At 43.0% G+C, this 26,192-nt stretch overlaps 1 protein-coding gene across 1 annotated transcript in view; it reads left to right on the forward strand.

Moving 5' to 3' along the window:
- Nucleotides 1-1,582: 1,582 nt before the first annotated feature.
- KIAA2012 (KIAA2012 ortholog) overlaps nucleotides 1,583-26,192 on the forward strand; it is a 104,577-nt gene continuing 79,967 nt past the window's right edge. Inside the window, exons 1-3 of the mRNA XM_073306440.2 lie at nucleotides 1,583-1,919; nucleotides 7,027-7,311; nucleotides 21,805-21,967. Of these exons, the coding sequence (XP_073162541.1) occupies nucleotides 1,833-1,919; nucleotides 7,027-7,311; nucleotides 21,805-21,967 (535 nt within the window). The 5' untranslated portion in view covers nucleotides 1,583-1,832. The remainder of the gene's footprint in view (nucleotides 1,920-7,026; nucleotides 7,312-21,804; nucleotides 21,968-26,192) is intronic.

Here is a 26,192-nt window from a genome sequence, read left to right on the forward strand (position 1 = left end):
GACAGAGGCACTCTGGTATAAACTGAAAAGATACTCAGAGCTCTGTAGAGCTACAGATTATGAATCTGCTAAACCATTGCATTACTTGGAATTTCTATTGCTGTAACTTAATAGAGTTTAAATAAATGAAGATACACGGGCATAAAACTGGTATAACACATTGGAAAATCCCATCTCTAATTTTAAAAAAATATTCCTTTTAGATTTAAAGTGACCATCAATGTCTATTAGAAAAATTCTAATCACAAACACAAAGACTTTTGATACCAGAGGTTAGGTAAATATAGACCCCTCTTACTTCATTAATTGATGTTTATAAAGCACTTGGGAGAGCCATGGATGAAAACTGCTATAGAAGGACAAAGCCGGAAATTAATCACAAGGTTTGGATCTGAATTCAGATACAGATTCTGATCCAAATCTGAATTTTCCCAACGTATTTTGTGTCCTGAAGTATGGAACCACATCTGGATCTAGGACCAAAATTATCCCAAGTTTGGGAAGATTTGAATCTGCTGTTCCAGTGCAGACTTGTGTCTATTACCATTCTGCCCTGGAATGGTCCACTTCTGCCTGTTCAGGAAAGCTGATCTTCTGTTTGAAGGCTTATTTGATTTGTATTGCTGTTTGTATACTGTAAAGCTCTTTGAGCACATGTTGCATGAAAGGCACTATATAAAATGAAGGTGAAAGTAGAAGGGCTGTAGCCAGCTGTAAATCTTTCTACATGGCAGCAGGGGGCATTTCTACAAGATTGATGCTGAAGTGCAGTTGACACAATATACTGGTTTCAGGACGAACTGGATTATCCAGAGTGCATGTCCCATTAGTACAAGCAGAAAATGTTTTTATCAAATGGTTACTCCCTTCCCTCTTGTTCCTCCTGAAAGTTCAAGGCAAATTAGGTAGTTTAGCAAGCAAGTTAAAGAAACAGAAACTTGCACCTGTATGAAAGATAAAGAAGTTAAGGATTCGCGCGCACACACACAAAGCAGACAGATCACAAAGCAGGGAAAATGTCATCTCAGTTTTGATCGAAAGATTGGATTCTCAGCCTGGGCTCATGAACAGATCTGGGAGGCACACAACTCTTCTCTGTTTTATAGCTAGTTGGGAGGTTGATCCTGAAACCTTTTTCTGTTGTAATACAGGATCACTGTATGGAAAAGGTTGAGAACCAGAGATGTAGAGTCATCAGAGTCCTGCACAGACACAAGTATGGGGGTAATGAGCGTTACACTAAATGACCCAGGTATTGGTCTCTTTCAGCTCTAGCAATTCTGTGTCTCTATTAACACCAGAGTTACAAATAATGGAGGTTTGGGGGTTGCTGGGAAGAAAAAATAAAGCAGCTGTTGGAAGGATAATGTCATTCCTTCAGCTAGGGGTGATTATTGCACGGCAGCACATCCTTGAAATCTGAGCCTGGCCCTTTGAATATCTCTGCTCTTTCACACTCCCTTGCTGGTTTAAGGAACTTAATTTCCTTTTGCTGCCATAGCGACAGACAAACAACCTCTGATCACAATAAAAAGGATGGTTGTGTTTCACAAATCCCTAGATGTACCAAAGCAACCAGAACAGAAGGAACAACAAGTGCACAGAACAGGCAGGAGAAAAGTAACTTGACTCCACTTAGAACTGTGAAGGAGACTGAGGACTCCGGAAACCCAGAGAGGCTTTTCTGCTATTCGGAGCTGCGCATTAAGGAAGAGCTGATCTATAAATTACCATATTTCATAACAAAGATCTTGTTTACAAAGCTCTCTTGCAGACTACTCTGATAATAAGTTTACAGTTTTAGAGGCAAGATGAAAGGTCACTAAGGAAAAATGCCCAGTCTCTCCCTATTAAGCCGTGGCACTGGACAGGTGGTCAAAAAAAACCAGGAGAAATTGGAGGTGCACTTTGAACCAGAGGTGAGTCCTGGTTACAAAAGTGCAGCAAACAAACCATTATGAATTGTACGGTAATTTTCTGTTCTGTGATTTTAACTAATATTGAAATAACTGTTATGGAGACAGAATTTTTTTCAGTGATGTCTTATTTGTTGTTGAAATTAAAATGCCTTAGTAACCTAAGAAGTATGCATGCCTGTTGTAATTCAAACTGGAGAATCTTGAACCAGAATGCTTGGCAAGCAAGTTAAAGAAATAGAAACTTGCACCTAGAGGTCCAGAGGAAAGAACCTAAATATAAAGAAATAGATTCTTCAGGGGATATCCTTATTGTTTGGTTTTGTTTTTTGTTGAATATTAGACCAATCGGTTACTAGGCATACACATCAGTTCTGGGATCTGCATGGAGTTGTTCTGAATCAGAATCACAGAGCTGAAGTTTACTGTGCTGCTTTTAAATAATATTTTGTTTAGCTTATAGAAATTGCACAGTCCAAAGCAATTTTACAGCAGTTAAAATTATAGATTCACTTAGCTAAAAGTATATACTTAAGAGTCATAGTTAAAACAGTGAATTCTTATCACCGATCTTATGCCATAAAGCATTTTATGTAATGGCGCTTAGACTTCAGAATTACCTTAGTGTAACCAACTGCAAATCAGATTTTTTTTTTTTAAGGAGTGTGGGTCAATCTAATCTAATCTCAGTTACACTGGGATAATTCCACTGAAAGCAGTTGAGTTACTCAAGGTTTGCACCAGTGTAATGGAAATCAAAATCTGTCCCAAATTCTCATCTCATTTACAACAGCACAGTTCCATTTACATCAGTAGATTTGGACCAGAGTGTAGGAGGGGAGAATTGGCCTTGTTTGTATGTTAAGTCATCTTACTATCATGGAGTAGCTGGGGCCTGCCATTTAAATTCTCGACAGTACACACCATGGGAACCAAGGGTAGTTATTAGTGAGAGTAATTATCATCATATCATGAAATTTTATGTAGTTGACAAGCAAACAATGGTTCTGTAGCTTTAAGTCAAGAAGAGCATGTGAATGCATCTATTAATAGAACAATTTGGAAACTTCTGACTAATTTGAGATTGTCTAATGAATCTCACCCACCAGGTCAGTGTTTTTGCTAGGGAGACTGTTACATGGCTATGTTCCATGTCTTTCTTCATGGTCTATGACCACTAATACATCAGAGCCCACTCTAAGTACCTCATTCAAAGAAATACCAAGTCTGTCTACCTTACTTACCTATGCTATTTCTAAGACACCCATCACAGTAGTATTTGAGTGCAGTGGACAGTATCTCAGGGTAAAAAGAGTAGGGTCTGAAGATTCAAAGTAGATTATCATGCTCTTTATTATAAAATGTTCTGCATTGCCATCCAGCATACTGTAAAGACTCAAAAAGTATTTGAGACAGAGCCCATCCTTGAAGAAAGCCTTGTCAGACCACCTTACAGTTACTGTGCACAGTACTACTCTGCTTTACAAACTGATCAATAAAGGCTTCTAAGAGGAACAAAAGATTGAAGAGAGATTTTAAAAAAGAGGAAGCTGTTTGGGGTAGGAACAAGGTCTTCAGATCTGTTCACAGAGCATCCAACACAGTGGGGCCCTGATCCTGATTTGGGCCTCTGATGTTAGGCAATATTAATAATTATTATTATTTCTATTATGATAGCAATAATAGGCCCGATCAGAGCCCCTTTGTGCTAGACATTAAGAATGCTAGACACACAAAATGCTAAAACAGTCCATGCCACAAAGAAATTATGTTATTATTTTAATGATAATACAGAAAGAGAAGGCATTAAGAACATAAATAGACAATGAATTGCAATCGTTTTTAATTATTAAAGAAATCTGGTAAGTTAGTTTTTACATTTGAAAACCATTAATTTACTACTGGAAAAAAACTGTTTTGGCATAACGAACTGCCCTCTCATACTAATGGATTTGGAGGTATGATTTAGTAAAATTAACATAGTTCACAATATGGTTTTAATTCAGACCCTCATTTTGGAGAGTCTTTAAAAAATTGGATGGTATGTTATATTAAGGATCAATGTGAACACTGACTTTAGAATTTAAGATTATCAACTAACACCCATCACTTTTCTTAGCACAATAAGTACTCTGATATAAATTTCACTATTTAAGGTATGTAAACACGCTAAGAAAAACTTTTTGTGCTGAATCATAGAAGTCAGAGATGAAAAAGTCATAGTAGTTCATCCAGCCCAAGCTCCTTGTCAATACAGGATAGTCCCTTATAGTACATTTGATAGTGTTTGTGTCTAATCTGGTATGAAATATCTGAAGCAATGGATTACCATTGCTTGAGCCCATTCTACAGCCCAATAGATCTGTTGGTCATAAGAACATAGGAAAGGCCATACTGGGTCAGACTAAAGGTCCACCTAGCCCAGTACCCTGTCTTCCGACAGTGGCCAGTGCCAGGTGCCCCCGAGGGAATAAACAAAAAAGGTAATAATCAAGATCCATCCCCTGCCGCCCATTCCCAGCTTTTGGCAAACAGAGGTTAGGGACACCATTCCTGCCCATCCTGGCTAATAGCCAGTGATGGACCTATCCTCCATGAATATATCTAGTTCTTTTTTGTTATAATCTGTTATAGTCTTGGCCTTCACAACATCCTCTGGAAGAAGTTCCACAGGTTGCTTGTGCGTTGAGTGAAGGAATACTTCCTTTTGTTTGTTTTAAACCTGCTGCCTATTAATTTCATTTGGTGACCCCTAGTTCTTGTGTTATGAGAAGGAGTAAATAATACTTCCTTATTTATTTTCTCCATGATTTTATAGACCTCTATTATATCCCTTCTTAGTTGTCTCTTTTCCAAGCTGAAAAGTCCCAATCTTATTAAATTCTCTTCATACGGAAGCTGTTCCATACCCCTAATAATTTTTGTTCCCTTTTCTGAACCTTTTCCAATTCCAGTATATCTTTTTTGAGATGGGACAGCCACATCTACACAAAGTATTCAAGATGTGGGCATACCATGGATTTATATAGAGGCAATATTATATTTCCTGTCTTATTATCTATTCCTTTCTTAATGATTCCCAACATTCTATTAGGTTTTTTGACTGCCGCTGCACATTGGGTGGATGTTTTCAGAGAACTATCCAAGATCACTCTCTTGACTGGTAAAAGCTAATTTAGACCCCATCATTTCATATGTATAGTTGGGATAATGTTTTCCAACGTGCATTACTTTGCATTTATTGCCATTGAATTTCATCTGCCATTTTGTTGCCCAGTCACCCAGTTTTAAGAGATCCCTTTATAGCTCGTCGCAGTCTGCTTTGGAATTAATTATCTCAGTAGTTTTGTATCATCTGCAAATTTTGCCACCTCACTGTTTACCCCTTCTTCCAGATCATTTATGAATATGTTGAATAGTACTGGTCCCAGTACAGACCCCTGGGGGACACCACTATTTACCTCTCTCCATTCTGAAAACTGACCATTTATTCCTACCCTTTGTTCCCTATCTTTTAACCAGTTACCAATCCACGAGAGGACTTTTCCTCTTATCCCATGACAGCTTACTTTGCTTAAAAGCCTTTGGTGAGGGACCTTGTCAAAGGGTTTCTGAAAATCTGAGTACACTATATCTACTGGATCCCCCTTGTCCACATGTTTGTGGACCCCTCAAAGAATTCTAGTAGATTGGTGAGGCATGATTTCCCTTTACAAAAACCATGTCGACTCTTCCCCAACAAGTTATGTTCACCTGTGTGTTTGACAATTCTGTTCTTTACCATAGTTTCAACCAGTTTGCCCGGTACTGAACTCAGGCTTACTGGCCTGTAATTGCTGGGGTCTCCTCTAGAGGAGCCCTTTTAAAAATTTGGTGTCACATTAACTATTCTCCAGTCATTTGGTACAAAAACTGATTTAAATGATAGGTTACAGATCACAGTTAGCAGTTCTGCAATTTCACATTTGAATTATTTCAGGACTCTTGGGTGAATACCATCTGGTCCTGGTGACTTATTGTTTAATTTATCAATTTGTTCCAAAACCTCCTCTAATGACACCTCAATCTGGGACAAAAAGAAAAGGAGTACTTGTGGCACCTTAGAGACTAACCAATTTATTTGAGCATAAGCTTTCGTGCGCTACAGCTCACTTCCTCGGATGCATACTGTGGAAAGTGTAGAAGATCTTTTTATACACACAAAGCATGTGTATATGCTTTGTGTGTATAAAAAGATCTTCTACACTTTCCACAGTATGCATCCGAGGAAGTGAGCTGTAGCTCACAAAAGCTCATGCTCAAATAAATTGGTTAGTCTCTAAGGTGCCACAAGTACTCCTTTTCTTTTTGCGAATACAGACTAACACGGCTGTTACTCTGAAACCTGTCAATCTGGGACAGTTTCTCAGATCTGTCACCTAAAGATTTGTCCTAAGATAAGTGTCATAAAATGTTCCCACACATTTCTAAATGGAAATTTCTATTAACTTTTCATCTACAAAAGACTGGGCTTTGGTCCTCAAATCCTCATACAGGCAATGAGAAGTCAATGAAAGTGCTCACTAATGTCAGTGATAGTCCTGCCCCTGTAAAGCCTTGCCTATGGTTGCAGCGGTGTCTAGAGCATGTGTAGCTACACACGGCAGGGAAAGGCTTCAGCAGCAGGGTGATAGCAGGACACTATGCTGCTAAAAATAACGTGTAGATGTGGGAGGCACTGCTTGGGCATGTAGAGAGCTGTGTAGGGTATATGTCCTGGGGGGTTCAGGCATATAGGGCACTCTATTTTACTCTACCTGTCTAAGCTATGACTCACTGTCTGCACTGCTATTTATATCCAAACTAGCTGGACGTGCAGTGTTTATATGCTACACACCGCCGTAAGTGTATAGGTATCTTAAGAATAGAGTAAAGCCTTAGTAAACAATTCAGTGTTCACATTGGGTCAAATCCTAAATTCACTTAGTAAGGCCAGAGTGGTGTAAGCATATAAACAAAGAATAATTTCCTGTGTATCTGGTAAGCCACATACTCTCAACCCCAGGCTGAGAAAGATTATTTCCCCCCCACCACCAAAGTCTATCCTATCTTTTGATTTTTTCCATGCTAGGATTATCTGAACTGGAAGTCTCATGAAGGTTATTGCCATGTCAGCAGATTCCTGAATGAGAGGCAGTTTATGAAGGGCTGCTGGGGTTTGTATCTTCCTAAAACCTACAGCACAAAAACTGGTGCGCTGGTTCTCTACTCTGAAGATTTAGCACAGCCATCATGGAAACAAAGAGGAGGGAGGAGTGGCCAGCAAGGCCTCAGACACAGAAGGAATAAGCTACAGATTGAACTGCACACGCTCCAAGATTTGACAAGAGCCATTTTGGCATATGGAGGCAGACAGGTAAGAGCACACAGGATGGTTCTTTCGCTACCAGAATTGAGACTACATGAGATCCCTTAAAATGCTAATCCTGCTTTTCTAGATTAACACCTTGGGATTCCAGGAGTCCTGATAATGTATTTTTTTACTGAAGAAAGCAAGCTCCTAATAGGATAAAACTGGATTCTGTGTTCAAGCAAACACACAAGCAACATCTTGTTCTTCTCCTCTTCCCTTTAAGCACTCTCTGGTATATTTACATATGGGTTTCAATTTTACATGCTCCAGTTTTAGGGGCTTAAAAGGGGTTTAAGTGATCACTAGGCCTTGTGTGGGCCCTCTATACAGGGTGAATCTCACCCTTCTGTAACTCAGTACAGAAGGCAGCGGTAGCCCTTTCCCTACAGCCAACTTGGGGTGAAATCCTGGCTCCATTAAAGTCAACTGGAGTTTTGCCATTGGACTTCAATGGAGACAGGATTTCACTCCTGGGGTTGGTCCCAAACAGCCTTGGTGAGGGTCAAGTCTCCCCTGTTTACATAAAAGTGGGAAAATTTTCATGCTAAAATGACATTTTTCATCCTTGACCTCAAAAAGGAGGTGTTGCTCATCTGTCAGCCAACCATTCTCATGCCACATGATCATAATCACATAAACTCTTATGTTTCGCAAGCTATGGTATACATCTCAAACAATTACATTATATTATTTTACACTCTACTTGTGAACATCACTAAGCTCCCCCCATACCAATGACATGATTCTTTCTATGTTGTAGTAACTAAAACCCTACTTCAAAGGGGAAGACATGGAGTGAGATTTTTAAGAAGACAAAGACATAGTATCTAACCACAACAAAACACATGATGGTGCGAGGTACCATATAGTTATTACTGCCACTTGTCTGGGAAGACTTGCACAACTTTATCTTGGCTCCACTGCTTATGAAGTAATGAGCTCATCCCAGATTTGTAGCAATTTTTTTTACAATATCCCTCATCACCACATATTCCATATATATATATATTATATATACACACAATAATCTGTATATGGAGAGATGTCTGTGTATGACAGTAAGTCCTCAAATTTAATTCACATCTGATGTACTACTTTGCTGATGACACAGCTTCCTAGTAAGTGAAAGTGAATATAAAACATCAGGGATCTTCACCCAACATCATGTAGTCTCATACTCACTGTCAAATACATATATATCATCTAATCATCATTATAAGAAGAGTCAGAGCTGACTAAATGTTTTAAGAGACAAGCCCATGCAGTGGTTGTCTCTGTCATATATTCTGCTATAAAGATCAGTGCCAGAGACTGAAAGTTTCATACTTGGGGTTAGATTGTGTCCGTGGGCACCCAAGGCATGGATAGTGAAGGCAAAAAGAGCCTGTCCTCCACAGCTGTGCCCCGGCTCAGGGACCGTCACTATCCTGGTCAGTGCACTGGCATGAGACATGAACTATGACTCTATTACATGGTTGCCCACTTTATACATGCTGGGCCAGATCCTCAGCTGTGCCAGAGCAGCATCTGGTAGCTGTGAGGGTTCTATGAAAATATGACTTTGTGCCACCTTTGTGGTTCCCTGATCCTGGGGTCACCAGAGGACTGCTCAGCCCCAGCATAACTTAATGCAGGTTGGGGCTCCTGCAAGTTGCACTTGGCTGCCTATGGCCCCAAGGGGCCATTCTAACAGCTAAAAACTGCTGGAGTGAAGGGGCACTCTAGCCATGGCCTCTTTTCCCTGCCCATTCCCATTAAACCCTAGTCTGGCTCTATACCATTAGGGCCTTCCCCTCTAGTGAGAATCCTCAGGAGGCCTATTAAACTGGCTTTTTAGCCCCTTTCTGCTACTGGGTGCAAACGGGCCAGGGTGGGGCCAGGGCTCTGGTTCACAGTGTCTTGATAGTTCACGATTCGTTTAATAAAGTGCAAGCAAGCTGCAGAAGTGCATTTTTAGGGAGAGAGGAATGATGTGTTGGTGGAGGCTTGTTGAATAGATTTTGGAAGGGTGCCCTGAGTGTCAGAGATGGTGGGGAGGAAGAAGAAGAGACAGCACCTTGCAGAGCCAGTTCTATACATTCTGACTACCATCAGTAATAACAGCACAGAATCCAGCCTTCACAACAGCTAGCACAAAGTTAGGCCTGATGTTAAGAAGTGTTGAGTGCTCACTTCTCCCTCGAAAGTCAATGGGAGCTGCAGGTATTCAGCACTTCTGAAAAATCAGGCTCTGATTAGTAAATATTTCCTGCAAAACAGCATCAGAAGGCAGCATTTAATCCTTAGTTGGGAAATGAAATACTTAAGAGAACTGCTTCTCCAGGAAGACTATGTCTCTGCATTTCCCTAGCCAGTGTGTCAGACCCAGTCTCCTCAAGTTCTTCTTCTGATCCCTTTTCTCCCTGATTTTCAGTCTACCCACAGATGTATTTAGTTTTGTTTTACAATAACTTGTACGTTTTAATAACATGAACTTAGTGCTAATGGAAAGGTGGCAATTGGACAGCACTGAAAAACGTCATTCTCTGTAAAAAGAAAAGGAGTACTTGTGGCACCTTAGAGACTAACAAATTTATTTGAGCATAAAAGCTTTCGTGGGCTACAGCCCACTTCATCGGCTGCATAGAATGAAACATATAGTAAGAAGATACATATATATACATACAGAGAAGGTGGAAGTTGCCATACAAACTGTAAGAGGCTAATTAATTAAGATGAGCTATTATCAACAGGAGAAAAAAACTTTTGTAGTGATAATCAAGATGGCCCATTTAAACAGTTGACAAGAAGGTGCGAGGATACTTAACATGTGGAAATAGATTCAATATTTGTAATGGCCCAGCCACTCCCAGTCTCTATTCAAACCCAAGTTAATGGTATCTAGTTTGCATATTAATTCAAGCTCAGCAGTTTCTCGTTGGAGTCTGTTTTTGAAACTTTCCTGTTGCAAAATTGCCACCCTTAAGTCTTTTACTGAGTGGCCAGAGAGGTTGAAGTGTTCTCCTACCAGTTTTTGAATGTTATGATTCCTGATGTCAGATTTGTGTCCATTTATTCTTTTGTGTAGAGACTGTCTGGTTTGGCCAATGTACATGGCAGAGGGGCATTGCTGGCACATGATGGCATATATCACATTGGTAGATGTGCAGGTGAACGAGCCCCCTGATGGCGGGGCTAATGTGATTAGGTCCTTTGATGGTGTCACTTGAATAAATATGTTCTGTGGTGACCTAGAATCCTACTTTTGACATCTCCGACTCAAAGAATATTTCCAACATACCTCTGAACAACATACTAACCCACAGAATTCTTCCTACCAACACTACAAAAAGAAGGATTCTGCATGGACTCCTCATGAAGGTCGAAACAACAGACTGGACTTCTACATAGATTGCTTCAATCGACGTGCACTGGCTGAAATTGTGGAAAAGCAGCATCACTTGCCCCATAACCTCAGCCGTGCTGAACACAACACCATCAACAGCTTCAGGGACAACTCAGACATCATAATCAAAAAGGCTGACAAAGGAAGTGCTGTTGTCATCATGAATACATTGGAATATGAACAAGAGGCTGCTAGGCAGCTCTCTAACTCCAGATTCTACAGGCCATTATCCTCTGATCCCACTGAGGATTACCAAAAGAAACTACACCATCTCCTCAAGAAACTCCCTGAAAAAGAACAGGAACATATCTGTGCAGACACATGCCTAGAACCCCAACCGGGGTATTCTATTTGCTACCCAAGATCTATAAACCTGGAAATTCTGGATGCCCCATCATCTCAGGCATTGGCACCCTGACAGCAGGATTGTCTAGCTATGTAGACTCTCTCCTCAGGCCCTACTCTACCAGCACTCCCAGCTATCTTCGAGACACCACTGACTTTCTGAGGAAACTACAATCCTTTGATGATCTTCCAGAAAACACCATCCTGGCCACTATGGATGTAGAAGCCCTCTACACCAATATTCCACAAAAAGTTGGACTACAAGTCATCAGGAACAGTATCCCCGATAATGTCATGGCAAACCTGGTGGCTGACCTTTGTGACTTTGTCCTCACCCACAACTATTTCACATTTGTGGACAATATATACCTTCAAGTCAGTGGCACTGCTATGGGTACCCGCATGGCCCCACAGTACGCCAACATTTTTATGGCTGACTTAGAACAATGCTTCCTTAGCTCTCGTCCCCTAATGCCCCTGCTCTACTTGCGCTACATTGATGACATCGTCATCATCTGGACCCATGGAAAAGAAGCCCTTGAGGAATTCCACCATGATTTCAACAATTTCCATCCCACCATCAACCTCAGCCTAGACCAATCCACACAAGCGGTCCATTTCCTGGACACTACTATGCTAATAAGCAATGGTCACATAAACACTACCCTGTACCGGAAACCTACTGACCGCTATACTTACCTACATGCCTCCAGCTTCCATCCAGGACACACCACATGATCCATTGTCTACAGCCAAGCTAAGATACAACTGCATTTGCTCCAATCCCTCAGACAGAGACAAACATCTACAAGATCCCTATCAAGCGTTCTTACAACTACAATATTCACCTGCTGAAGTGAAAAAACAGATTGACAGAGCCAGAAGAGTACCCAGAAGTCACCTACTACAGGACAGGCCCAATAAAGAAAATAACAGAATGCCACTAGCTGTCACCTTCAGCCCCCAACTAAAACCTCTCCAGCGCATCATCAAAGATTTACAACCTATCCTGAAAAATGATCCCTCACTCTCACAGATCTTGGGAGACAGACCAGTCCTTGCTTATAGACAGCCCCCCAACCTGAAGCAAATACTCTCCAGCAACCACACACCACACAACAAAAACACTAACCCAGGAACCTATCCTTGCAACAAAGCCCGATGCCAACTCTGTCCACATACTTATTCAAGTGACAGCATCATAGGACCTAATCACATTAGCCCCGCCATCAGGGGACTCGTTCACCTGCACATCTACCAATGTGATATATGCCATCATGTGCCAGCAATGCGCCTCTGCCATGTACATTGGCCAAACCGGACAGTCTCTACGCAAAAGAATAAATGACATCAGGAATCATAACATTCAAAAACTGGTAGGAGAACACGTCAGCCTCTCTGGCCACTCAGTAAAAGACTTAAGGGTGGCAATTTTGCAACAGAAAAGCTTCAAAAACAGACTCCAACAAGAAACTGCTGAGCTTGAATTAATATGCAAACTAGATACCATTAACTTGGGTTTGAATAGAGACTGGGAGTGGCTGGGTCATTACACATATTGAATCTATTTCCCCATGTTAAGTTTCCTCACACCTTCTTGTCAACTGTCTAAATGGGCCATCTTGATCATCACTACAAAAGTTTTTTTCTCCTGCTGATAATAGCTCATCTTAATTAATTAGCCTCTTACAGTTTGTATGGCAACTTCCACCTTCTCTGTATGTATATATATGTATCTTCTTACTATATGTTCCATTCTATGCAGCCGACGAAGTGGGCTGTAGCCCACGAAAGCTTATGCTCTAATAAATTTGTTGGTCTCTAAGGTGCCACAAGTACTCCTGTACTTTTTGCGGCTGCTCTGAAACCTGCCATTTTAAAATGAGTGTGTATAGGCCATGCATCAGGGGCCAGAGCCTTGTCTACAGCCTTTCTGTGCCTACAGCCTACCCTTACCATTGATTATTGTTTGTATTAGGTAGCACCTAGAAGCCCCAACCAAAATCAGAGCCAGCCCTGCCAGGCACTGTACAAACACAGACTGAGACAGTCTCTTCCCCCAAAAGCTTACAGTCTAAACAGTCAAGACAGAGAGAAAGGAAGTGTCTTTGTCATTTTATACAGATGAGGAACAGATGGCCCAGAAAGGCCAAGTGGCTTGCCCAAGGTCACACAGGGAGTCAGTGGCAGAGCTGGGCATTAAACCCAGCCCTCCTGAGTCCCAATTCAGTCCCTTAAGCACAAATCCAATCTTTCCCTCCACTTTATAGCCAGAGTCACGCCAGCAGCTCAGGAGGAAGCAGGAGGGAACTCACAGAAGTTCTAGTATCATTTGTGGCAATCCAGGTGCCTCTATCCCCAACAAACACCAACTCAGGAATTCTCCCAAAATTCTGGGGAACCCATGGCCACTGGCTTTGTAGACCCCAACAAGCACCTCATGGCAGTTGTGGTGAGGATAGTCATGAACAGGAAAGATCACTGCCACTAACCTTCCAGCCAAGAGATTTTCATGGTTAGAACAGCTAGAAACTTCTCTGTTGCAAAATTAAATCTGCAATTATTAGCCTTGCCATTTAAAGGATCTCCTGCTCCTGCTCCTGCTCCCCATCCTCTTCCACAAAAAACGTCAACGCCGGGGCTTGCAGGCTAGCTCTGGAGAGAGTAGTGTTTAGTGTTCACTCTTATTCCAAGCTTGAACTCTCTGCTGTGTCTGTCAACAATTATGCAAATGATCTACTGTACACTAGGAACTGGACCAAGAACACTAATTCATTTCACACCCATATCTGAATAGACATCAGTTAGTAGCAACTTTCAGTCACTATCTTTCTGACCCAGATTCGAACCAGCAACCTACATGTGGGGAGATCCAGATCCCATTTACCAATATCATGACTACCATCCAGTCCCTATTACATTCTATTTTAAATCTATAGCTACCATAAATATTCTACAAATGTGTGCAGCCATTCCAATGTTAATGTAATTGTAATGTATAAATAGAGAAAAAAGTGAAGACTCCAAATTATTAATCACATTTTGCAAAAAATGTTTAGTTGCTTCAATAGTTGCCTCATGGACATCTAGAGGGTTGTTTGTTTGTTTTTTTTTGACAAATCTTGCTTTATTAACTATCTGAATTGCAGTAGCATTTAGAAACCGTATTCCCATTGTAAAGGAATTGTACAAACACACGATAAAAAGATAGTCTCTGACCCCGCAAAGACTGTATGCTCTTATAATCTCGTTTTATATAACATGTATTTATGAAATTATTTTCATTATATGCAACACATACACACATAGTCTCTAAAAAGCCAAATGCCAAAGCTTAATAACTTAAGTAAGCAAAACTTTAGGAGACACCTCAAATACTTCAGCTCTACTGCAGTAGCAAAGTGTAAATAGTAAGAACAATTATTTAAACAATTTGTCTGATTAAAATATTAAAATGATCTCAGAAACAAAGAATTCTGTACAAAATACGTTCAGAACCCTGGAAATAATCCCAAGTAATGACCCTCCCAATCCCAAATTTACAGTTAAAATATTAATCCAACTTCTCTGTTTATGATATGAGAATTTAACTTTAGATATAAGAGTGCATACTGATGACCCCAATTAAATATTTGGAAAAGTCCCAGGAAATTCAACCATGCATATTCATAAATGAACATTTTGCACACTCCTAATTATGGGACTGTTTGTTTTTTTTTAATTACTTCAGTAGCAGCATTTATGTCAGAAGAGCAGCCCTATCTTAGCTCCATCACATCAGAGTGAAGCTATCCTTTAGGGATCAAAAGCGAGCTCTTTAAAAAAGACAGCCTTCAATACATCTTCTGAACCAGCAGCTGAACTAATGAGGAAGACCTCAGTCCAATCAAGGTAGCTCTTGCCTAATGCATCCAGCATTTTGGAATAGATTAAGCTGGTTGTAATGGTTTGTGATATAGCTTTCCCTTTAAAACCCCTGGGATACCATTAATAAATATTGGCCGTCCCATAAGGAATCCACACTTCTGGAGTCAAGGCAAAACATCTTAAATGAAATCGCTGCCTACTGTGTCATCATGATCTACATCAGTGAAACCAGGCAGGACAGTCAAAGATTAAAAGAAGAGAAAATGAATACTGCTGTGACCAGACACATGAAATCCTATGCTGACTGCCGCAAACAATTAGAATTGAGCAGGGATATTTTCAGGCATTTGCAAATCATGTGGCCACAGGAGGTCCGAGGAAATGAGGTTCAGATCAGCCCATCATGCTATCCTCAGCCATAACAACGCACTATTATTGAAACAGAGTTATGGACCATCCTAGTAGTGAAAATTGCTCATTTTCGTAACCACCCTTGAGACAGATTTAATTTTTTTCTGTTGTAAATTAAGGAGCCAGCCAGTATCTTGTGGTTAATGCTTTGCTCTATAAAAGGGAGACCTGGGTAAAAGCTTTCTGTCACCAAACCAGCAGGAGATAGGAACAGCATGCAGGCCACATGTTCAGTCCCTTTGAGGAAGGGGGCAGCTCATGTCAGTCTGCTACAACCCTTCTGGATAACGTAGGTGTGGTGATGAAGGAGACAGCACTGTTGGACTCCAAAGGAAGGCCCATCCCGCCCTCTTTATTCAGAAGGTAGATCACTAAAAAAGTAGAGTTTGGAAGCAGCGTTTGTGGGTGATGGGTCCTCAGAGCTCTAGGAGCACATGGAGAATTCCTGTGCAAACTGAATTAGGCAGAGCAGGGATTTAAACCTGGATGTCCCACATCCCAGGTGAGTGCCCTCAAGCATCACGTTACTGGCTATTCGGGGGTCTCCCAACTCACATGTTTTCACACAAAGTTTTGGTTTTGATGAACTGGCATTTTCCAACAAAAAACATTTAAGCAAGACATTCTCAACCAGCACTAACTATAACTAGGGCCCTACCAAATTCACGGCCATGAAAACCGGGTCAGAGACCGTGAAATCTGGTCTCCCTCCCCGTGAAATCTGGTCTTTTGTGTGCTTTTACCCTGTACTATACAGATTTCATGGGGGAGACGAGCGTATCTCAAATTGGGGGTCCTGACCCAAAAGGGAATTACAGGGGGGCCACAAGGTTATTTTGGGGATTGTAGTATTGCCACCCTCACTTCTGCGCTGCCTTCAGAGCTGGGTGGCCAGAGAGTGGCAATACCGTGCCATGCCACCCTTACTTCTACATTGCTGCCTGCAGAGCTGGGTGGCTGGAGAGTGGTGGCTACTGCGCATACCATACCAGGCCATCCTTACTTCTGTGCTGCTGGTGGCAGCGGTTCTGCCTTCAGAGCTGGGGTCCTGGCCAGCAGCTGCCGCTCTCAGTAGCAGTACAGAAGTAAGAGTAGCAGTAGCGCAACTTCCCCTACAATAATCTTGTGACCCCCCCATAACACACAACTCCTTTTTGGGTCAGGACCCCTACAGTTACAACACTGTGAAATTTCCAAATGCTACAAGTGAGGTTCTAGCCTGCAAATGCATGTGGTTTATTTACTCTGGAGGAAGAGCTGTGCAGAGGAGCAGTTTCCAAAAGGGAGTGTTAGACTTGTTTTTCTCTCTCTTTAATTGGAAACTTTTCCTGTGTTCAGTAACAGCTAAGGTTCACATTTTCAACAATTCATACACGCAGGTGCCTCAGTTTCCTGATGCCCAACACAGGACCTGATTTCAACTGGAGTTGTGGGTGAAAGTCAGACTTTAAGTGTATCAAGAAGGGCCTTCAATCTGAGACACTCAAAATGAGTGGACACTTGAAAATTTATGCTTAAATATTTTATTAAGCAAAGCAACTGGGCGCTGCATGAGTCTTCAATACAAAACAGGTCCTATTTGGAAAAAACTCTGGGTAGAAGAAATTTACTGAAGCCAGAAATGCCTACCCAAGTAGTCGATGAGAAAAGTGTAAACGGGCACCTCAGAGCAGAGTGATTACATACAGTAACTGGCTGTGGCACCAAAGAAATAGGACGAGTCTCAACATGCCTGCTGCTATTATGTGAAGCATGGTGGCAATTTTCATTAACAGGGCACTCTGTACATGCTAATAATTCAGCTCAATGGAATCTAAGTCCATTAGAAACTCAAGCTAACTGGCAAATTTTGCTATAGTACTATTAGATGTCAATTCTTCTGAATTAGAACCCAACCCTGCCTCCCTGAAGTTAATGGGAGTTTTAACATAACCTTTAAATGGGAGCAGGATCAAGGTTCTAGTTGTCTCTCCCCTTTCTAGGTTCCTGCCACAGTTTTACGTCTTCCATGTCTGACAGACTGGTTCCTTGCAATTTAGGATTGTCAGGGGACACAAAGCTCTGGGGAGCTCACATGCAAACTTGTCATACCTCAACCCTCCAACACACAAAAATATTTTATGTCTGTGGTGATGCTTTAGAGGAAGCTGAAGATTCCTGTATCCCATAGTTTGGGATAGTTACATTACATCTGCCACACCCGTGAATAGCAGCAACCTATTGTATTTTAATTCCTCCAAGTATCATCCTATATCCTGCGCTCTTAATGCTCTTAATTATGCAGCTGTGGGCCCCTTCAGTCATTTCCCTCTCATGCTGCCCTTCCCCTCTCACCCCGCTCCCAACATTACACTTGCCCTTTGTGGAGTTATTATAATTTCTGTATTTACTTGCTTATTTTACTTTCCATTTCTTTCTTCCAATAGCAAGAACGGTTTTCTTATAAAACCCAAATACTGTATCTTCCCAATGGCTTAACGGGAAAGATACGTATCTGGGTATTTTTAATTTGCCCACCCTAGTGGCATCTGAATGGTAGATTTGTTAAAGCTTTAAAATAAGATTAGAAAACAGTGATTTAGATTACCTTAATGTAGATGATAAATCCATTAAATAATTATATTCTAAAATATATAAACGTGCGTGGAATCCAGCTTTATTTAAGTCAATGGGAGTCTTGCCGTTGACTTCAACGGGGCCAGGATTTCATCCTTAATGTTACTGAGATTAATACGTACAGTAGAACCTCAGAGTTACGAAAGGTCAGGAATGGTGGTTGTTCCTAACTCTGAAATGTTTGTAACTCTGAACAAAACGTTATGGTGGTTCTTTCAAAAGTTTAGAGCTGAACATTGACTTAATACAGCTTTGAAACTTTATTATGCAGAAGAAAAATGCTGTTTTCCCTTTTTCTTTTAGTAGTTTATATTTAACACACTACTGTACTGTAATTGCTTTCTTTATTTCATTTGTCTCTGCTGCTGCCTGACTGTGCACTTCTGCTTCCAAATGCGGTGTGTGGTTGACTGGTCAGTTCTTAACTCTGGCGTTGGTAACTCCGAGGTTCTACCATATCTGTTATAGAACTGCTTTTCTCTCCCAAGTGTGTCACTGAGTTGCTCCTCTGTTTTCAGCACTTTCACTTGCACTCCTGCTGGCTGTGATATGCAGGATCCAAGTCCTTTTAGCGGAAGCAAGAGTGACAGGTCTCCCTTTGGTGGAATGTCTCAATGCTACTCCTAACTAGCCAGAAAAGTTTCTGTAGGGCAGTATGAGCTCCTTCCTTGCCTAATCAGGGACTAAGTGTGATGACCCCTAGGGATTCTGTAGGCCTGCTCTTCACAGTATAATGCTTGCAAGGCACAAAAAGTTCTCAGAATCATTTCCAGGGCATGTCAAGCATCACATTGCAGTGTGGTGTCAAAACACCACAACACAACGTCACGATGTTTGAAAGCAACATAGCTACACTGAGCCATAGCACAAGGACACCGAGTCCCAGCATAAACTTTACAAATATTATGAGAGTGGAGTTTATCCCATCTGACTAGTCTAGATAGGTGCACAACCCAACAAAAGGGAAATAAAAGAGAGAATTAAACCTGGGTTTCCCACATGGCAGCACATAGTACAGGTTGGCAACAAAAATGATTAGGGGACTGGAACACATGAGTTATGAGGAGAGGCTGAGGGAGCTGGGATTGTTTAGCCTGCAGAAGAGAAGAATGAGGGGGGATTTGATAGCTGCTTTCAACTACCTGAAAGGGGGTTCCAAAGAGGATGGCTCTAGACTGTTCTCAATGGTAGCAGATGACAGAACGAGGAGTAATGGTCTCAAGTTGCAGTGGGGGAGGTTTAGATTGGATATTAGGAAAAACTTTTTCACTAAGAGGGTGGTGAAACACTGGAATGCGTTACCTAGGGAGGTGGTAGAATCTCCTTCCTTAGAGGTTTTTAAGGTCAGGCTTGACAAAGCCCTGGCTGGGATGATTTAACTGGGAATTGGTCCTGCTTTGAGCAGGGGGTTGGACTAGATGACCTTCTGGGGTCCCTTCCAACCCTGATATTCTATGATTCTATGATTCTATGATTCTATGGTCTCTGGCCTAAACCCATCAAGATGCTTTTAAACAATCAGTATCTAATTCTATTGAACAGTGTGGTCTCATTTAAATTTAAACTAAGTCTACATTTTGGGACTTTAACAAAGGTATTTGTTTCAAACACTCTTACACTTTGATTTAACTAGATTTGATTGGAAAATAGTTCTTGAAGCCCAGTGAGATGGTTGCATTAATGATATGTGCGCCCTGGCTAAATGTGCTCTTTCCTGCGAGTTTTGTACTATGGTGGGAGGACAAAGTACCTGAAAAATTGCCTTAAAAAGAATATTGGCAGTGACTGTGCAGTCAGCTGCTATGGGAATCAGAATAAAGCTGAACTTAAATAAGCTAGAATAGCTTTGTATTTGCATTTAAGTTTTCCATAGCTGTATTTGTTTTATTTTTATTTTATTTTGCGCTCAGGAAGCCAATTGTGGAACTGAAATTACCCCCAGAGCTACTCTCCTCTTGGTATTTTCATCAGCCAGCAACTGAAATACCATGAGAAGACCAGATCTTTCATTAATTCAGTTCCATAAATGGCTCCTTGCAACATTAACAAAGACCACAAAAAACACAAATAAATATACATTAGGTTAGAAATGACATTTTAGGTACTTTCTAGTTTTGTATAGATTGCAAATGTAGAAGAATAGCTTTTCTTGCAATATGTTGGTATATGGCACTTGCACTTCCAGTCTCTAGTGAAACCAAGAAGTCAACAGCAGAGCTGGTTGGGAATTTGACAAAACTTTCTCAGGTTCAGAATGAAATTTCTTGGAGAGGATAAGTAGAGAGAAAGAGGAAGACCTTTCCCCACACCACATTAGCTGCTAGCCCAGTGGTTAGGGCACTCATCAGGGATGTCAGAGACCCAGGTTCCCTCCTCTGCCAGATTTGGAGCAGGGACTTGGTCCTAGGTATCCCACATACTAAGCATGTGCCTTAACCACACCAGGGTATACTGTCAGTTTCTCTCTGACCCAATGAATAGTTAATTATTTTTTCAAAGTGGAACAGCATCAAAAGAAAAGACTGAGGCCAGGTCTACACTACCCACTGGATTGGCGAGTAGCGATTGATCTATCAGGGGTCGATTTATCGCATCTAGTCTAGACACGATAAATCGATCCCCGAGTGCTCTCCTGTTGTCTCCTGTACTCCACCACCACGAGAGGCACAAGCGAAGCTGACGAAGGAGCAGCAGCAGTCAACTCACCGCCGTGAAGATGCCACGGTAAGTAGATCTAAGTACGTCAACTTCAGCTACGCTATTCATGTAGCTGAAGTTGCATATCTTAGATCGATCTCCACACACACACCCCAGTGTAGACCAGGCCTGAGAGAGAGAAAGACTGATTCGATGGGCTTGTCTCCACTACGGGGAGATTGATGCTGCTGCAATCGATGCAGCAGGGGTCGATTTAGCCGGTCTGGTGAAGACCCGCTAAATCGACGACAGAGTGCTCTCCAGTCGACCCCGGTACTCCACCTCTCTGAGAAGAGTAAGGGAAGTCAACCAGAGAGCATCTCCCATCGACGCAGCACAGTGAAGACACTGGGATAAGTCGACCTAAGCTACATCAACTCCAGATACATTATTCATGTAACTGGAGTAGCATAACTTAGGTCGATTTACCCTGGTAGTGAAGACAAGCCCTAAAGCTCAGTGGTTAGGACACTTACCTGGTTCTCCCACATTTCACGTGAGTGCCATTTCTGTTCCAATATGGAACAGAAACAGATTTCAAAACCTCAATAACTTTCATGAAACAAGTCTTATTTTCTGGCCCAGTCTTGTAGAGAGCTCTGATAAAATTAGAAAGCATCAGAAAGCTAACTAACCTTTTTCAAGCTTCAGCATCTTGTCAGGGTTTGGATTTGGTTGGGAATTTCAGTTAAGGTCCAGATCAATTTTTATTTAATCCACTCTCATTTTCCACATGGGTAGAGAGATTAAAAAAATAAATAAAAATCCATGGCCTGATCCTGCTCTCGATAAAATCAGTTGGAGCACAGCCATAAACATCAAAAGAAGTAGGATTAATTCCCTGATGTCCAGAGTATAACATTTATTTTCTTGACAGATTATCTTTAGCCTTCACTGGTATTTAATTTAAACTGAAGATCTGAATTGTTCCCTTCGGTTTTTTGGGGGCAATTTTCAGACTCGCACTCCCAACCTGTTTGCTTTAAACTCACCATCATGTGATTTCCCCATCATAGTCTACTGTCTTGAGATGCCTTTTCTACTATGCCTGCAGGCAACTTCAGGGTTTTTTCCCCTGAGTTATTGATTAGAATCTGTTAACATCAACTCACCAGCTGCAGGGAGAAACAAAATTTAAAGCAACTGAAGTCTTGCCATGCATATTATTTCTGCAGAAGAATCAGAAAGGGACAGCTTGGCAGCCACACCTCCATTTCCTGAAAAAGTCGGATAACCAGATTGACCGACAGATTCGCCCAGGCTATTCAGCCAAGAGGTACCTCTTCAGACTCTCTCAGACCTGGGATCCTAGCATTATATACAGGCTCCAGTGTGCAGGTCAGTAGAACCTAAAGTTAAGCAAGGTTAGTGCAAATATTTCTAAGCTAACATTTGGGGACTGAGTAAATTAAATTAATTGTGTGTAGCAAGTACAATTAAAAGACCAAGCTATTTCTTGCTGATAAACAGAAAGAATAGACTTTATCTCTAGATGCTGTGATGGGGCAAGGCCAGATAGCTATAGAAAAGTAGTGGGAGATAGATATATTAGCTCCAGGCTAAACAAATCCCTGGTATCAGGATAAGTGAAATGGCAGCTGCTCCAGGTCATTTAAGAACTTTCCAGAAGGCAGGGAGAATGCTAGGTTGATTGGGACACCTGAAGCCAATCAGGGGCTGGCTGAAACTAGTTAAAAGCCTCCCAGTTAGTCAGGTGGGTGTGCACGTCCGGAGCTGTGGGAGGAAGTTGTGCTGTTGGAGAGGCTGAGTAGTACACACCGTATCAGGCACAAGGAAGGAGGCCCTGTGGTAAGGGTGAAGTGGAGCTTGAGGAAGTGAGGGCTGCTGTGGGGAAGTAGCCCAGGGAATTGTACATGTCATGTTTCTAAAAAGTCAGCTACCATAGTTGATACTATTAGGGTTCCTGGGCTGGAGCCCGGAGTAGAGGGTGGGCCTGGGCTCCCCCCCCCTTTGCCCCCTGATTAATCACTGAGACTGGGAGACAACAGAGACTGTGCAAGGAAGGATAACTTCTCCTCACCTCCCTCACTGGCTTATGATGAAAATGGCTCAGTAGACTGACCCTTGTCTCTAGAGAGAGAAGGGTTACATGGAGGGTCACAGTGAGCCTCTGAGACTAGCGAAATACACCAGGAAACACGGGACCCACGGAGGCAAGGACAGAGCTTTGTCACAACTGGTGTCAGAAGTGGGACTTCATTCACAGCGTGGCGGAAGAAAGAGTGTTTTGTTTTGTTTTTTTTAAAAAGTGCACTGGGGTTTTGGATTTTTTTTTTGTTTTGGTTTGTTTGCTTTGTACCACAATGGAGGAGGTGGTAAGAGCTCTGGTACAAGCCACGGCAGCCCAGCAGGAGGCCACTCGGGTTCATGCAATGGCACAACAGGAGTCTATGCGGCTACAGCAGGAAACCAATCAATTATTGATGAGCCAGGCGACCCAAGATCGTGCCCTCTTGAGAGAGGTGGTGGACCTGCTGAAGATCCTCACCACCCAGGCCTGGGGGTCCGATGGGACGCAAATCCTGAGGGCCACTGGTTGTCTTCCAAAGATGACGTCAGGAGATGATGTAGAGGCATATCTCCTCTCATTTGAAAGGACTGCTCAGCGTGAGGTGTGGCCCCTGGAGCAGTGGGCCAGCATTCTCGCCCCCTTTTTGTGTGGAGAGGCCCAGAAGGCCTACTTTGACTTGCCTGCCACAGATGCCACTGACTATACCCATCTGAAGGTAGAGATCCTAGCACGATCAGGGGTAATGGCAGCAGTAAGGGCCCAGAGGTTCCATGAGTGGAAATACCAGGAGAACAAACCCCCGAGGTCCCAGCTATTTGATCTCATAAACCTCTCATGGAAGTGGTTACAGCCCAAGGTGTGCAGGCCAGAGGAGATTTTGGAGACCCTGGTCATAGACCATTACATGCGGGGACTGCCTCCAGATCTCCGCATATGGGTAGGCCAGAATGATCCATCCACGTACGATGAGATGATCACGCTGATAGAAAGACAGATGACAGCCGGGAACTGATCCGACTACTCAAGGAAGGCCCCTTTCGAAGCAAGCACCCGACCCCAACCCTGGAAGGTTGGGCAGCCAAACCCCCGGGGAGTCCTAGGTGGAAGAAGTGGGAAGCCAAAAACCAGCGGGGACCCCAGAAGGAAGGGATTGGCCTGAGTGGGGGGAACCCCGGGACTAAACCCCCTAGCCCCCAGGATAGGGGAGTGATTAAAAGCAATTTTCGATGTTATGCACATGGGGAGTGCGGACACATAGCAGCACAGTGTCCCAGCACCGAGGAGCCTATGCAATGCAACTTGGGGGATTGGGAGGTCCCATGCTCCCTTATCTACCTCGCGGGGGTCGCATGAGCCCCGCATAATTACACCAGGCCAGTGAGGATAAATGGAGCACAGACTACAGCGCTTGTGGACTCTGGGAGTGCTATCACCCTCATATCGGGTAAGCTGGTAAAAAGTAGTCAGCTGCTACAAGCCAAACGTGTAGCAGTGACGTGCATGCATGGGGCTGTGAGCCATTACCCCACCATCCCAATGGAGACAGAGGTTCAGGGAAACCCCATGGAGGTGACCGTGGGCGTAGTTCCTAAACTCCCATATCCTGTAGTCATTGGGAGGGACTATCCAGGGTTTGATAATTTCCTCCCCCCAGAGAGGCTGGAGGGACGTGGGGACCCTGAGGACAGCGACTCGTCACCGGGGGAATGTCAACCCCCGATGTTCGCTGAGATTTCTCAGGATCTGTTCTCAGCCTCCCAAAAGACCCAGAAGACAGAAAAAGAGAGGAAGGTCGCAAAGGCCTTGGGAACCCAGATCCTGACCCAGGCCAGAAGACCTCCCTAGTAGGCAGATGGATGCAAGCAGCCAACAGAGAAACTTCCACCACAGAAGGTGAGCCAGAGGCTGCCCCCAGCCATGACGGCAGCGAGCCATTGGAAGAAGCAGAAGTCGGCCTCTGAGAGCTTGGGCAGGTTAGTCCCGGGAGAGATACTTTTGGGCGGGACCAGGCGGAGGACCCCAGATATGATAATACCAGGAAAGAGGTGGCCGAGATCGATGGGATACCTGTGGATGGGAAGGTCCAGGGTTCCGGACCTTACTTTATAGTGAAGAAAGATCTCCTGTACCGTGTGGTGCAAATGCAGGAGCAAGAGATACAACAACTTCTGGTGCCACGAAAACATCAAAAAGCCATATTGAGTCTCGCCCACAGTCACCTGTTTGGAGGACACCTAGAGGTAGAGAAAACCCAGGCACAGATCCTGCAGAGGTTCTTCTAGCCAGGAGTACACGAAGATGTCCGGCGATACTGCACCTCTTGTCCGGAGTGTCAGTTACATAGCCCTCGCCCGCACTTGCGGGCTCCTTTGATACCTCTTCCAATAATAGAGGTTCCTTTTGAATGGATAGCCATGGATCTGTTAGGGCCCCTAGAGAAGACAGCTCGGGGCCACCAACATGTGCTTGTTGTACTGGACTATGCAACCCAGTACCCGGAAGCTGTTCCCCAATGCAACACAGCTTCCCAGACAATAGATAAGGAGCTAGTACAGATCTTTGCCCGGGTTGGGCTACCCAAGGAGATATTGACTGATCAAGGACACCTTTCATGTCCAAGTTGATGAAAGATCTCTGTTCATTGATCCATGTACAAGCACTACGGACCTCTGTATACCACCCGCAAACAGATGGCCTGGTGGAAAGGTTCAATAGGACCCTCAAGGCTATGATCAGGAAAGTGGTGAGCAGGGATGGGAAAGATTGGGATACCCTATTGCCTTACCTCATATTCGCCATCTGGGAGGTTCCGCAAGCCTCCACGGGTTTCTCTCCATTTGAACTACTATATGGGCGCCACCTTCAGGGTATATTGGATATAGCCAGAGAAGCCTGGGAAGAGGAGCCAAATCCCAGAAGGAACATAGTTGAGCATGTACTGCAGATGAGAGATTGGATAGCCCGACTTCCGCCCACTGTATGGGAACACTTGGAGAGAGCACAGGAGACCCAACGAACCCATTATAACCACCAAGTGAAGCTTTGACAGTTCCAACCAGGGGATCGGATGATGGTACTGGTGCCCACAGCAGAAAGTAAACTGTTGGCCCAGTGGCAGGGACCCTATGAAGTAATCGAAGCCGTGGGAGAGGTGAACTATAAGGTGTGGCAGCCAGGCCGCCGGAAATCGGAGCAAATTTACCACATCAATCTTCTAAAATCTTGGCACGATCGAGAAGCATGCTTAGTCATGCAGAAGACCCTTCCCCAGGAGGATAACTTACACGAGCAAGTGAGGATATCATCCAACTTGACACCGATCCAAAAGATGGAGGCAGCCGACATGATTAATTGCAACCGAGATGTTCTCTACAAAACCAGGGCGGACAACTGAAACCTATCACCATATCCACATGATCCCTGGAGCCAAAGTAACATTGAGACCCTACCGAATCCCAGCAGCCAAAAGAGAAGAAATCAAGGCCAAAGTAAAGAAAATGTTAGAATTAGGGGTTACTGAAGAATCTTACA

The sequence above is a fragment of the Lepidochelys kempii genome, chromosome 11 (assembly GCF_965140285.1).
Source record: "Lepidochelys kempii isolate rLepKem1 chromosome 11, rLepKem1.hap1, whole genome shotgun sequence".
Taxonomy (NCBI): domain Eukaryota; kingdom Metazoa; phylum Chordata; order Testudines; family Cheloniidae; genus Lepidochelys; species Lepidochelys kempii.